General features: G+C 29.6%; 1 protein-coding gene across 5 annotated transcripts in view; it reads left to right on the forward strand.

Annotated features, from left to right (window-relative positions):
- The window catches only part of LOC108686453, a 140,142-nt gene that overhangs the window by 99,876 nt on the left and 27,421 nt on the right, over positions 1 to 12,845 (forward strand). For 4 of the 5 annotated variants that reach the window (XM_018191770.1, XM_018191768.1, XM_018191771.1 and 1 more), the window contains one exon: positions 5,667 to 5,690. The exons of the other annotated variant lie outside the window; for it this stretch is intronic. In XM_018191770.1, the coding sequence (XP_018047259.1) occupies positions 5,667 to 5,690 (24 nt within the window). The remainder of the gene's footprint in view (positions 1 to 5,666; positions 5,691 to 12,845) is intronic. 5 annotated transcript variants of the gene reach the window in all.

Raw genomic sequence — 12,845 nt, forward strand, 5'->3', positions numbered from 1 at the left:
GTTTTTTTTAAGAAAAAAGGATGGGAAAGTGATTTCGCTTGTCATGTGGGAAAAGGTCAAGTTTTAGTTAGTTTTTGAATCAGCAGTTCTTGGATGTGTACGGTACCTCTTTTGACTTCGAGATTTTCTCCGGATGGACGAGAAACTCAGGATTAAATTAAATCGCGTGTAGCCGAAAATAATGCCACTTTCGCCCTCGTGTATTCAGATATAAACGTCGCGCTCTGCCAGGCCACGGCTTGAAAATAGTTACAACATTTAGGGTGGCAACCCGTGGCTTTTAGAGCGACGCACGCGTGTTGTGACGCATGAACTTCCTCTCCTTCTCGTCTCTCTTGCTTATCCTCACTAATTCGATTGATTCTTCTGAAGAAAATTGTTACATCGAGCATCTCGAGACAAGAAAGCTTCATTCAAAATTGAAAGATAGTTAATTTTGTTATTTTTTTAACTTGTTTTCCCTGAAAATTTCGAAGAACATTTATTTTAAACAAAAAATTATATAATAATAGGATTCTGAAATTTGAGAAAAATTAGATAAAAAGGCTGATGAAAGTATGTAATATAAATTAATGAAATTTATTTAAAATACGTAAATTTTGGCTCAATTTCGAGTCATCTTTAGTAGTTTATATAGGGTGTCCCATGATTGTCAAATATTTTGTGTTCTGATAGAGTAGACTAAACTGAGTCGAAAAGTCTTCTACCACATTTTGCAGTTTTCGCAATAACAAGATATTAATTACTAAAATAGCCGAATATTGGTTTACAATAAATTTTTACTCAAATACTTTAACTTCAACTTCAAAAAACTTAACTTCAACTTTACAAAAAAAAAAAAAACAGCAAGTAGCAAAAATTATTTATTTTCTTCTCTTTAGAGTTCTGAGAATTTTTTACTGCATTTTCGTATTGGTAAAAATGATCGTCAATAAGAAAATATAGTACTAAAAAGTTGATAAAAAATTCTGAAAAAATTTTTAGAGCTCTATGAAAAAAAAAATTATTTTTGTTTTTTGCTATTTTTCTGTAAAATTGATAATACTTTAGTAAAAAGATTATTGAAAACCAATATTCAGCAATTTTAATATCTTGTTAATTATTGCGAAAATTGCGAAGTGATAATGAATTTATCGACTCAGTTTAGTTCGCTCTATTTGGCGGTCGAAATATTTGGCGGTCATTCTAGAACATCCTGTATATTTAAAGATAACCTCATACTCTCCACAGCACATTAATCCAGTAGAATTAGATTTTGAACGGAAAAAAATTGTAAGCAACGCATGTCTTTTCACAACAAACATATATGTTTGAGATTCGTGACTCGTATGGGAAATATTGTATAAAAAAAATGCAAAAAAATTTTTGGTACATTGCAGAAAACAGGTTTTTCACATATAGAACGAAAAATATTGATTGTATAAAAAAAAATTTTAATATGAAAAATGTAGGTAGATATAAAATATCTACAAAATGAAATGTACAACGTTAAGATCGCTCTTTAGTTAAATTGAAAAAAATAAAGATCACTGGAAAAGTCTTTTCTTCACTCATTTATTGAAATTTGAACGCTTTAAAATTCTTACAAAACGTATAGCCTTCAATCATTGTAAAAGTCTATCCTTGTTTTAGTCTAAAATGTTTATTAATTTTTGCAAAAAACTATTTGTTCAGTAAAAATCTATCTATGGAAAAAATAATTATTCGGATTAACGAACACTGCGTCGATGACCTTAACCTCGACATATATTGCCAAGGTCATAACCATGAATAATCTTCAAAAGGTTTTAGATAGCGGTCACTGTTCGTTCAAAAGTAATTAATAAAGTAATTAAAATAAAATTAAAAAATAATATCTTTCTGTTGTATTTTGACAGGCGTATGACTTTTCACACAAAACGAGGTTCACTCCACTTCTCCCCTATCTAGGAGAAACCTTAGCTGAGGAGCAGGTGGAATGAACCTCGTTTCGCGTCGAAAATCGTGCAATTCTACATAAAAAGAGTATAGGATAGTTTTTAATATTGTATATGATAGAAATAAGATATTTTTTAAACTTTATTTGTTAATAACTTTTGAACGAACACACAAGTGATTATCTAAACTCCTTTTAAAAGTCACTTAGGTCGTTAGGGTCATGACCTTGATGACATATGTCAAAGTCAATATCGATGCAGTGTCCATTAATTCGAATAACTATCGAATTTTTTTTTTAACTATATTCCAATAAATTTTAGGGACATACATTATATTTTATACATATTTTAACATTTTATTTACATATTTTAACATTTATTTTAACATTTTATACATATTTTAACAGTTATACATTTTTTCAAAAAAATTAATTTAACATTTACTTGACTTATGTCGCACAAAACGTGTGATCATCATTTGTCGTTAATATTGGCAGTGCTTCAAATCACTGCTTGTGCTGAAATCTTTACGTGCAGTACAGATTTTCAGTACTGCAATAAATTTTGGAACATAGCCGTTGTATATAAGACTTATTAATAAGACTTATTAAAACGATCTGAAATAAAAAAGTAAAATATATATTAATACAGTATTTAATATATGCACGGAGAAAAATATACAGTAATATACGTTAGAATTCTAGTAAAATTTATGGAATTATCAAATTCACATAGGGATACATGCCTATTCATGTAAAATTTTTTTCTGATATATAAGATTGTCGTTGTAAAATAAATTTATATTCAGACATCTCAATTTACTTTTTCAATGAATATTTTCTCTTTAGCATTAACAAAATTTACTTTACTGCGTAATAAAAAATATATACGTATAAAAGTTCTGAGAATTATTTGTATTCGTCACTCTTGAAAATAATACGATTTATTTTATTGTAAGTATATAATTTATTTTACTGAAAGTATGATTTATCTTACTATAAGATAATAGTCACTTGAAATGATGTATTGTAATCATAATGTACTTTTTATCTTAAATCTCCAGTATTTTTATTTTTAGGCAAATAAAATTTATCACATATAATAATTTCATAATAATTTCAATGGACTTAAAAAATACGATTTCGAGAAAAGTGCGTTTAAAATTTTGAGAATTATTAATACACATTTTTTCGTATATTTGCAGTTAATTTCTCGTTAATTTACTATTTCTGATTTATAAAATAGATCTTTTTTGTATGAAAAGTTTTCTTTGGATGTTAGATTCTTTGAACCTAAATAGATCTACGCAGATCCTTACCTAAGTGTGTGAAAAAGGCTCTGTTTGCCTATAAAACGATTATTTCAGCTTCGTTTGCATACAATATTGCACACACAACAATATTATATAACACATTGCATAAATGACCGCAATACAGCACACATAATCATATTGCCCACAGCATATTGCATACAGCATTGCAAAGTAAGTTCCGATAGTGCACATTGCTAATTGGCCAATTTAAAATAAGTATTCTCATTGGTAAGCAGTAAAAAATTACTAGGCACCAGCCAATATGAATGGATGTGTACTGTCAGGATGTGTGCTAACGGAACCCTCTCCACATTGCACACACGCACTCTCAGAAAGGATTTTTAATATCGAGAAAAAAAATTCTTGATTCAATCTTAGCTCAACTATATAAAATATAAAATTATAATTGTAAGATTAAATCATAATAATTTTTATTCTACTTCCTCGAATAAAATAAAATCGACACATTGTCTTGAGACAAGTGTAATACATAAATTTAGGTTTATATATATTCTTATAATATATTATATATTCTATTATTATATATTCTTTAAAATATATCTACCTCCAATATTATATACGTGATGCTATAGCATCATGGCAACGAAGCTCTCGTGTATAACGCGCTAGATGAGAGACACGAGAGGTCCTGAGTCTGAGTCTCGGCCGAACCCAATTCATTAAAACATTTTGTGACCAAATTGAACCCTTTTCCTTTTATTCTTGTGTTTGAACAAAGTCATTTTTTTATTAAACGGCTCATATACACACATACACACACACACACACACATACACACGCACGCACGCACGCACGCACGCACGCACGCACGCACGCACGCACGCACGCACGCATGCACATACAAGTCGATTCTAATTCATGACTGAAGATTGTGACCTCTATTTGAACACGTATGAAGTGTTCTATTGACGGTTTCTGTTACAGCCTCATGCTCTTTTTTCTTGACATTGCCAACGTTCCAACAATTACCAATTTTTCAAGAATGTTGTTGCCGCGCTTGTGTAATTTCATGGTCGAAGTAGAATAGTATATAATGGATAGTCGATCTTTTTATTTCAAATTCTCAAGGATGAATGATACTAGTACGTCTAGCAATTCATAGAATCTGCAACATTTGTTTCCAACATTATATTTCAAACGCGTCAATCCTCTATCTTTCCTTCCTAAAAAAATATCAGAGTTCGAACAAAGGGAATTTTCATCCTGTTCGAGGTCTTTCGGTTCTCCAGATGTTCATAAGCTTCATCATCACATCTTTGACCATGATTCTTTGCTTTATCACATCTTCCATCTTTGCATATTAGCAATCCCGGACAATAAAATCCACAATCTCTATGCCTTAGTGTTGAGATTACCAACTCGGTTTTATTACCAATTCTTGTTAATAGTAAACTCCATTTTCTTACTCTCGATTTTAAGCATTATTTTGTTCATATATTCCACGATATTATGAGTATTACAGTTAGTTGACGTATCGCAAATTGCTCATTCTTTTTGCTCATTAAAGGTAAATCCTTTTTGGTTATCCGGTGTCTTATGAATGATGTATTCTCCATAGATATTGAAGAGACGAGAATATATGTATATCTCTCGCAAATATAATTATTTAGAAAAAAATACTTTTATAGTTAAAATTCTCTCTTTCTTTTAATAAACTGAAATGATCATTAATCGCTTGAGTATAAAACATTCTAATATGACGTTGCAGAAGGAAAGTCTATCGATCACTCGATTCTTTTTATTAGCCTTCTCGAAAAAGAAAGACGAAGTGGCCTATAATCTATAAATAGGTTTTCCCTGCTACTTTATCTTAATGTGCGATAGATTCAGTTAGACCTTGAATGCGGACCACACGTTCTATAATAATCTTCAATAAAAAAAGAGGAGAAGAAGGAGGAAAAGATAATCGTTTCAACGAAATGCAGATCGAGTATCATATCAATCAAATCGAGCGAATACTTCTCAAAAGAGTTGTTCTGTGATCTGATAACAGATAAAAAAAATGTTTATCGCGTTGATTAAATTAATGCATATTACATATAGAAGATATATAGTGTCCTATAATAATTAAAAGACCTTTTTTATAATTAAAAAAATTATATTTACATCCTACCGATTTTATTAATAAAAAATTGATTTTCCATTTCGAAAAATACACTTTCAAATTTTGCGACGTTGATTGGGAAAGCTTCTTACACTGTTACTGTTAGAAATTGATAGTGTCTATATTTATAAATAAATTTTGAGAAAATCGCAGGTTTGCGCCATTTTGTTTCTGTTTGGAATACGAAGGATTTTGTTATTATAATTATTTATTGATAAATATATTTGTTAATTAAGCATCTGCAGATCATGTAGTCATTAAAATCAGCATAACTTTAAATTTAATCCTATTTGTTTCTTTTTTGTTGTTTCAGATCCATACTCGTTGTCGCATCTCGGTGAGTCTCCCATTTGCATGCGCAACAAAATTATCTTTTTTTGTTCTAATCTTTGTCGACATCATTTAGCTTTCTTTATGTCATACATTTTATCTGGCTTTTTTCAACAAGTATAATTAATATGTCTGCTTACTAACCCTCTACTAACCCCTACTTAACTAAACTCAACTAAAATTTAATAAATTATATAATAATGTGCTATTTATCTTGCTTTGCAAGATGGAATGTGCACTTTTAGGCAGGACAGGAGATGTGCTAAATTTCGCTTCGCGTAGAAGGTTATATAGGCGCATGATACTAAAATTGCACTTTAACTCTAAATATTTCAAAAAATAAAAGAGAATGCCATTTAATTGTTAAGATAAAGGTAAGACTGATGACTCAGAATGATGATCTTGACAACATATATCAAGATCATCAGGACTGGATCCCTTGTAATAAATAATTATCGATTATCTACATACTCCTGAAGTTTTGATATTTAAATTCGGAACATCTTGTATAAATTGTATATAAAGGAATCTTATTTCAGAAAATATGTACATTTTAAATTTATACAAATAGCATGAAAAATATTACTATTTTTAAAAATATATTGTAAAGTATTGTTACATTTATCTCTTATCTTTTCTCTTTACATTAAAACTTTTATCTCAAATGTTTTGTTTAATATTTCGCTTGTAATGAAATTAGGAATTCCAATATATACTTTCTTACTTATTTTCTTCTTACTTATTTTCATATATACATTTTTTACATAAGTTTATGTGCAATTTGTTTTCCTAAAGACATTGCAGCTATTGAATTTCATAAATGCGCAGTCCTGAATTTTTAATACAATATAATTTTTCATAAATGATGAAATTATCGCAACTAATTCAATTGCGAATTGATTGATAAAAAGTGATTATAGAAAAAAATGCAATTATGCATATCATCTGTCACTTATTTGACACTTATCTGCTGAGACTGAATGAAATTTATTGCACTAATAATTTAGTCTTGTGTAAGAACGAGTTTTTGTCAAACGGAAAATTCTGTCGATAAGTTTCTTATTTTACTGATCATCGCTTTATTGTAAATATCTTTTTTTCGGCGTGTATCCGATGAAAATAGACAGATTATAAAAAGTCGAGAGTGTCCTCAAATTGTTAACAAAGAGAAAAAGCAGGCCAGGTCTGATTGAATCCTTCGTATTTTCTCGAGTGATTCTCCATTGATATCGAAAAATTGATATTTTATAACTTTCTATTATATATTTAAATAATATTTTATTGAACTTTTTGATATGTATCTATCTAACAATTTAAACTCACAATACAAGTAAATGAGAATAATACTGCGCAGTTATTGGTGCGCCAAATTAATAATGTAATTTGTTTCTATTACATACGACTTATTTGTTCGAAAATTTCGGCTCCTTGCGAGCTATCTTCAACGAAATAATTTTCTAGTGTTTTGAGCGTGTTCGATAAGTTCTTGGTTGTAGACAAAGTTTCCAAGTTTAAATATATACTGAATGAGCCTCTTCCAAGTTCTTGGAGCGCGTTTCCATAATTGTCTTTATACATTACCGACAGTTATCGACGTCGTTGCGCAGACATTTTATATGAAAAATCTGCGTAACGACACAGACAACTGTCGATAGGAATGTAAAACAGTTACGGACTCGCACTTCTGGAAGTGCGCGATATTTCTTGAGTTTTTTTGTTATCCATGTACGTGTGTATTCACTCTCAATTTAATCTTAATGTAATTCATAATTAATCTGATCTTCAATTTTTGTCCGCGTCAAGTATTATATAATATCAAATTTCTGACCGACTTCTGACAAACTTCAGACAGTAATTATTTAATGATAATTAATATTGCTTATCACTTATTAAACAACATTAAAACTTATTTTCATATTATTAATTTATTATGTACTTTAAAGTACATAATAATAAGTTGATATCGATTAGTTGAAATCAATGAGAATACGAAATCAAAGTTTCGGCCCGAATTTTCGGCATTGATTAGTGCTTTGATCGGATCTAGGTCGCAATAGAGGTCAGACGATGGCAATTTGCGGTCATATTATGATCGTTATCGAATGAAAGCAATGCAAAAATAGATCACCGAAGTATCCAATTGTTTTTACGAAACATTTTTCTATAATTGTTCGTGTTTGCATTAATTCCAAGCTACTACTAAGCTATTTATTTCCTTTTTCTTAAATCCTTTTTCTTAATTCGCACTTTATCTTTCTACATTGTATTTTATTTCTTTGTCAAAGAATTCGCTAGTGAACCAACGTGATATAGAATTTATAACGAATAATTTTTATTCTGTATTTTTATTATATGACATGACTTTATTATATGACTAAATGCACTATTGTAAATGAATGTGCTAATTGGACATTTTTTTATGTCTGTAAAGAAGTTAGATCCCAAGTAGCAAAGTTTATCATTTTGCTGTCATATTTTGGGCCTTTACTGACCATTGTACTACCCAACTGGCGACTTATGACATCACGGAATGGCGTTACGAAAATCATATCAGTATGCCATCATGAAATGACGTCAATATGATATCACGGAATGCTGTCGAATAAAAACCTATAGTCATTTTTTGATCACTTGACGTCATCATTTGTACAAATATGACTTGAATTTGACATCAAAATGACAAATTTTGCTACTGGGATGACACTCTTAAGTTTTCTTAAGATATAGAGACGCTTTAATCAGAGACTAGCTATGACAACTTATTAGTCTAATGATTCTTCGTCAAATCGAATTAGTTAGAGATAGAATATATTTTTTTCTCTCGTACTAGAGTTAGAACGAGAGAGCATATATCTTTTACACTATTGCAGAGCGAGCTAAAACATATCTTTTCTTATCTGGACGATTTTGATGAAAAATGTCAAACCCTTTATTGTGATCAAATTCTGATTACATTGAAAAAATAGTTCTAATATTTGCAAATAAACATTTTCTTCAACATTTTAATTATAAAATTAGTACATAGTAATCAAAATTGAAAAGATTTTACTATGATGACAAAATATACATTTCTAAGATGTCTCATTAATTATAAATAAAATGAAACAGTTTATTTGCTAAAAATAAAATGTTGTTTTATCATATTAAATGAGAATCTATTATTATTTTCTATTATTATTTCTATCTATTATTATTTCAGTAAAATAAATATTATATCTCACAAATAAGTTTTTAAATATCTTTTTTTTAGTGTAGAGGATCTCTGATACAGGAATAAATTATGAAATAATTAGGAAATAATTGGACTTTTTTAATTTACAACACAATAACTTTTATTGTAATTAATACATTTGTTATGAAGATGTTTAAAATAAGAAAAAACAATACATGTTTTTCTAAACAAATTTCACTTTCTAAGGCATTATTGATTTAATAAAATGATCTAGATATGTAGTGTAATTTCAAGATTTTAAGTTGATGAGCTTAAAGAAGCTATTTTAACTGATATTTCCTTTATTTAATAAATCACATTTTTGTCTGCATCAAGGAACTATAGCAACACAATGTGTGCACATTATTTTTTGTACTATTTTATTGATTTATTGAAATTGCGTGTTTTAAAGAAAATTGTTTAATTTATTCATTCTTTACTCCATCGGAATCAAGAGAACTCGGAACAAAATTAAAAGTCTTTATAGAGAATAATCGAGGTGATCAAGTCATGTGGTCCGCTTTGTGTAATGGATACCGCTACGTCAAACTCTAGTAGCTCTTTAATGATAGATATACTGCGTATACATTTCGATATATAACAAAGGATCGAGTTAGAATAGAGGAAGATGCAAATAACAACACGTGGGGGACACTTGCGCCTTGACGATACCGCCGGAACTTCAATTGTACCAATCGCGAGACTCAGCATAATAACTCGGTTGTTTATCCATATGTGCACTTGCATTGACGACATTGACGTAGACCGGCGCAATTACGAGAGTTCGCAATCGTCTGGATTACATTACGCGTATCTGTCATTGCGAAAATTTTCGTTAAGAAAATTCGTTCAGCATACGTCGAAAATTAAGCGCATTGCGGCCGCTAGAAGCAGCGCAAAACGATATGGAACGTTACGTCACGATGCGAAATCGTTTCCACCATGTGAGAAGCAGAAATGTCCTTGGAATCACTTCATCTCTGCAAAATAACGCAGAATGAATTAAGATCATTCAAACTATATATCTTTCAAGATAATTTCTTTGTGTAAATGTATTTCTACGCACTTCTATTGCAAAACTAAAGACATTTTAAAAGTTAAAATTTTTTTGAACTGCATTTCAAAATTTCACAAGCATTTAAAATCCAGCTGTTAATGGCATTTATCTCCTTTTGATTGTGTACTCACATGTATACGATCTTATGAGATTCTTAGTTTAATATACATTCCAAAATGTTTTCTTCGAGGAAAATATTTGAAGAGGACGTTTTGGAATGTAGCCCTTTGTCATCGCCTTTTCTGAATGACATTAACGGTCTCCTGGAAACGCTATTCTTTCACCTAACAACTTTAATCGATAGATTTGATGAAAATTAGCTGATCTTTACATTAGGAGATTACTCCGTTGTTATATTGTTATATTTTTCAGGAACTGTTGATCAAAAACATGAGATTGTAATTATTGTCATCGTAAAGGTAAACGTAAAGTATTAATTTGATAGTTTGGAAAAAAAACACCTGGGAAAAACGATCCATGTTTTTTTCTGAAGAAAAAAATGATCCTAAAAAGCAATCCTAGGCCGATATTTATAGTTAGTCCGTTCTTTCAAGATCATCTTAAGTAATATATTGAAATGTAATAATACAGTTCTATTAGGTGTGGGAAAAAGTTCGCGTTTTTTTAATACCATCTAACGGGAAAAACGCCACGAACTTTTTCCCATACCTAATATGATTGATTTAACAACTTTGTGATTCATCTTAAAACAATCTGAAATAAAAATTTATTATGAATTCCGGCCTAAAAACAGAAAGATCATATGCTCTTGGACGTTTTCTCAAAATGAAAAATATCAGCACATATCTCTCTTTATTTATACATTCGATATGAAACAGGTAGAATTATAAAGAAAATGTTGTTCAAGGCCATTTTGATAATATTTGTTACCAAATGAGACCATTGATGAATGTTTTTCTAATTCTTGTTTTTATGTAAAAATGAAGATAAGAGAAATCTCCAATGGCCTTGATCTTGACAAATTGTTCAAGTCATGATCCTGAACAACATTCAAAAGGTTTTAGTCGTCAGCTGAACTAATGTACTGAAAATCTGTAAATAAATTTGAAATGCTAGAGATTCCAGTTCGTCTCACAGCTGAGTAATATTTTTCGCAATAAATTTATTTACATATTTTCTGTATATATATTTTCTGAAGATCTTCTTAAAATAATGCCAATTGAGCATCAAATTGTTAAATTGTTCGTCAATTTAATTTGTGATATTACTATAATAGTACTATAATAGTACTATAATAGTACTATAATAATTCATCAATTGCGTTTCTAAGTACGAAAAATCAATTCGGAGTGCAATTTGACAAACTATACAAATGTGATATGTAAATTTACATGAAATTATTAAAGCACTCAAGATTTAACTTCGACCGATATAGGCATTATTTCTTAATTATTGTATTTAAAATAATTTATTAAAAAATTTATATTTTGTATTTTACAATAATACTAATTATATTAGAACTCTCGAATTTTAAACAATATAAAAAGATAAATATAATAGGTTAATGAGAGTCAGCAACGATAAACGATATAATTATTTAATAAACAATCAATACTCAGATATTGGATTGATGTTTTCTTTATTTTGAACGTTTCGACTCTCTTTAGAGTCCTCAGCAAGAATGATACAAGTATAATTAGCTCACATGTCCATAATGCCCAAGTCACTCGCAAATTGACAAAGATTTTATTAAAAAATGTCAGATTAACAATGTTGCACCTTTCAAAATAGACAATTTTTCAAAAATTTGTTCTAAAATTTCCAGAAAATGTTACGGGCATCGTCTACAAAAATAAAGAATGACCCGAAAATGCTTCAACTGCAAAATTGAGCATAATCACGTGCAAATTTCCATATCGATTTTTTGATAAATGATAAAAGCAGATAAAGTGGGATAAAGTCCAACTTCAAGTCAGATCAAGTCCAATGTCTCTCGCTATCGAGAAAAGTGCATTGACGCGCACTAATATGTTGCAATTCGGCAACATTCGAAAGGATATACTTTGGTTGCAGTTCAAAATATGATAGAGTCAAATGCATTATTGAACAGTTGAACGATTGTAAGATACCAATAATATTATCCGACCCGAAAGTTTCTTTCTCGGTATTTTTATTTTGTAAAAAATGATTTCTTTCTTTCTACAATTATAAAAAAATTGCATGTAAAATTACAATTATAGTGGGTAATCCTATTATTAAAGGTATATATTTATACGCTGTGTGTAGTAACGATACTGCACATGCGTAATTATAGTTAGGTATAGATTAGAAAAGGATAAAGATATTACTTGGACTGATTTCTTTGATTGATTGCGAAACTAGCGCTCGTTCCAGTAATGTATAACTACGTTTAGCAAAAAAAAGCAGCAGTTGTTCTTTAATATGATTGGTTTACACATTGAGATTCAGTGAGAAACTAAAGACAGAATCAATTATGTTTAATGTTAATAACTGCTGAACGCAACCTATTTCAATGAATTTTACATAGGTTTATAACATTTCACAAAAATATGTTTGTGCGTGTGTGCGTGCGTGCGTGCGTGCGTGCGTGCGTGCGTTAGCTACTGTTTAAAAGAATAATTAATTTTAATATACTTAATAACTTTTTAATAAATAATGAACGACGGCTGCTTTTGAATGTTACTCATGGTTGTATGATCTTGCATTATATGTTTTTAAGATTTAAAGTGATTGGAATGGAATCCCCTAATCAGTTTTATCTCTCTAGACTTCTTTTAAGCTCAAAAATTTCGAAAACTCAAAAATAAAATTAAAATCTTTCAGAAGCTTGTAATATGCTCGAGAAAAAATGTTTCATATATAATTATATATATAAAGAATATGTTAGTATCTCAGGCTGCTCCTCACCCTGA

This window comes from Atta colombica, unplaced genomic scaffold, assembly GCF_001594045.1.
Source record: "Atta colombica isolate Treedump-2 unplaced genomic scaffold, Acol1.0 scaffold181, whole genome shotgun sequence".
Classification (NCBI taxonomy): Eukaryota; Metazoa; Arthropoda; class Insecta; order Hymenoptera; family Formicidae; genus Atta; species Atta colombica.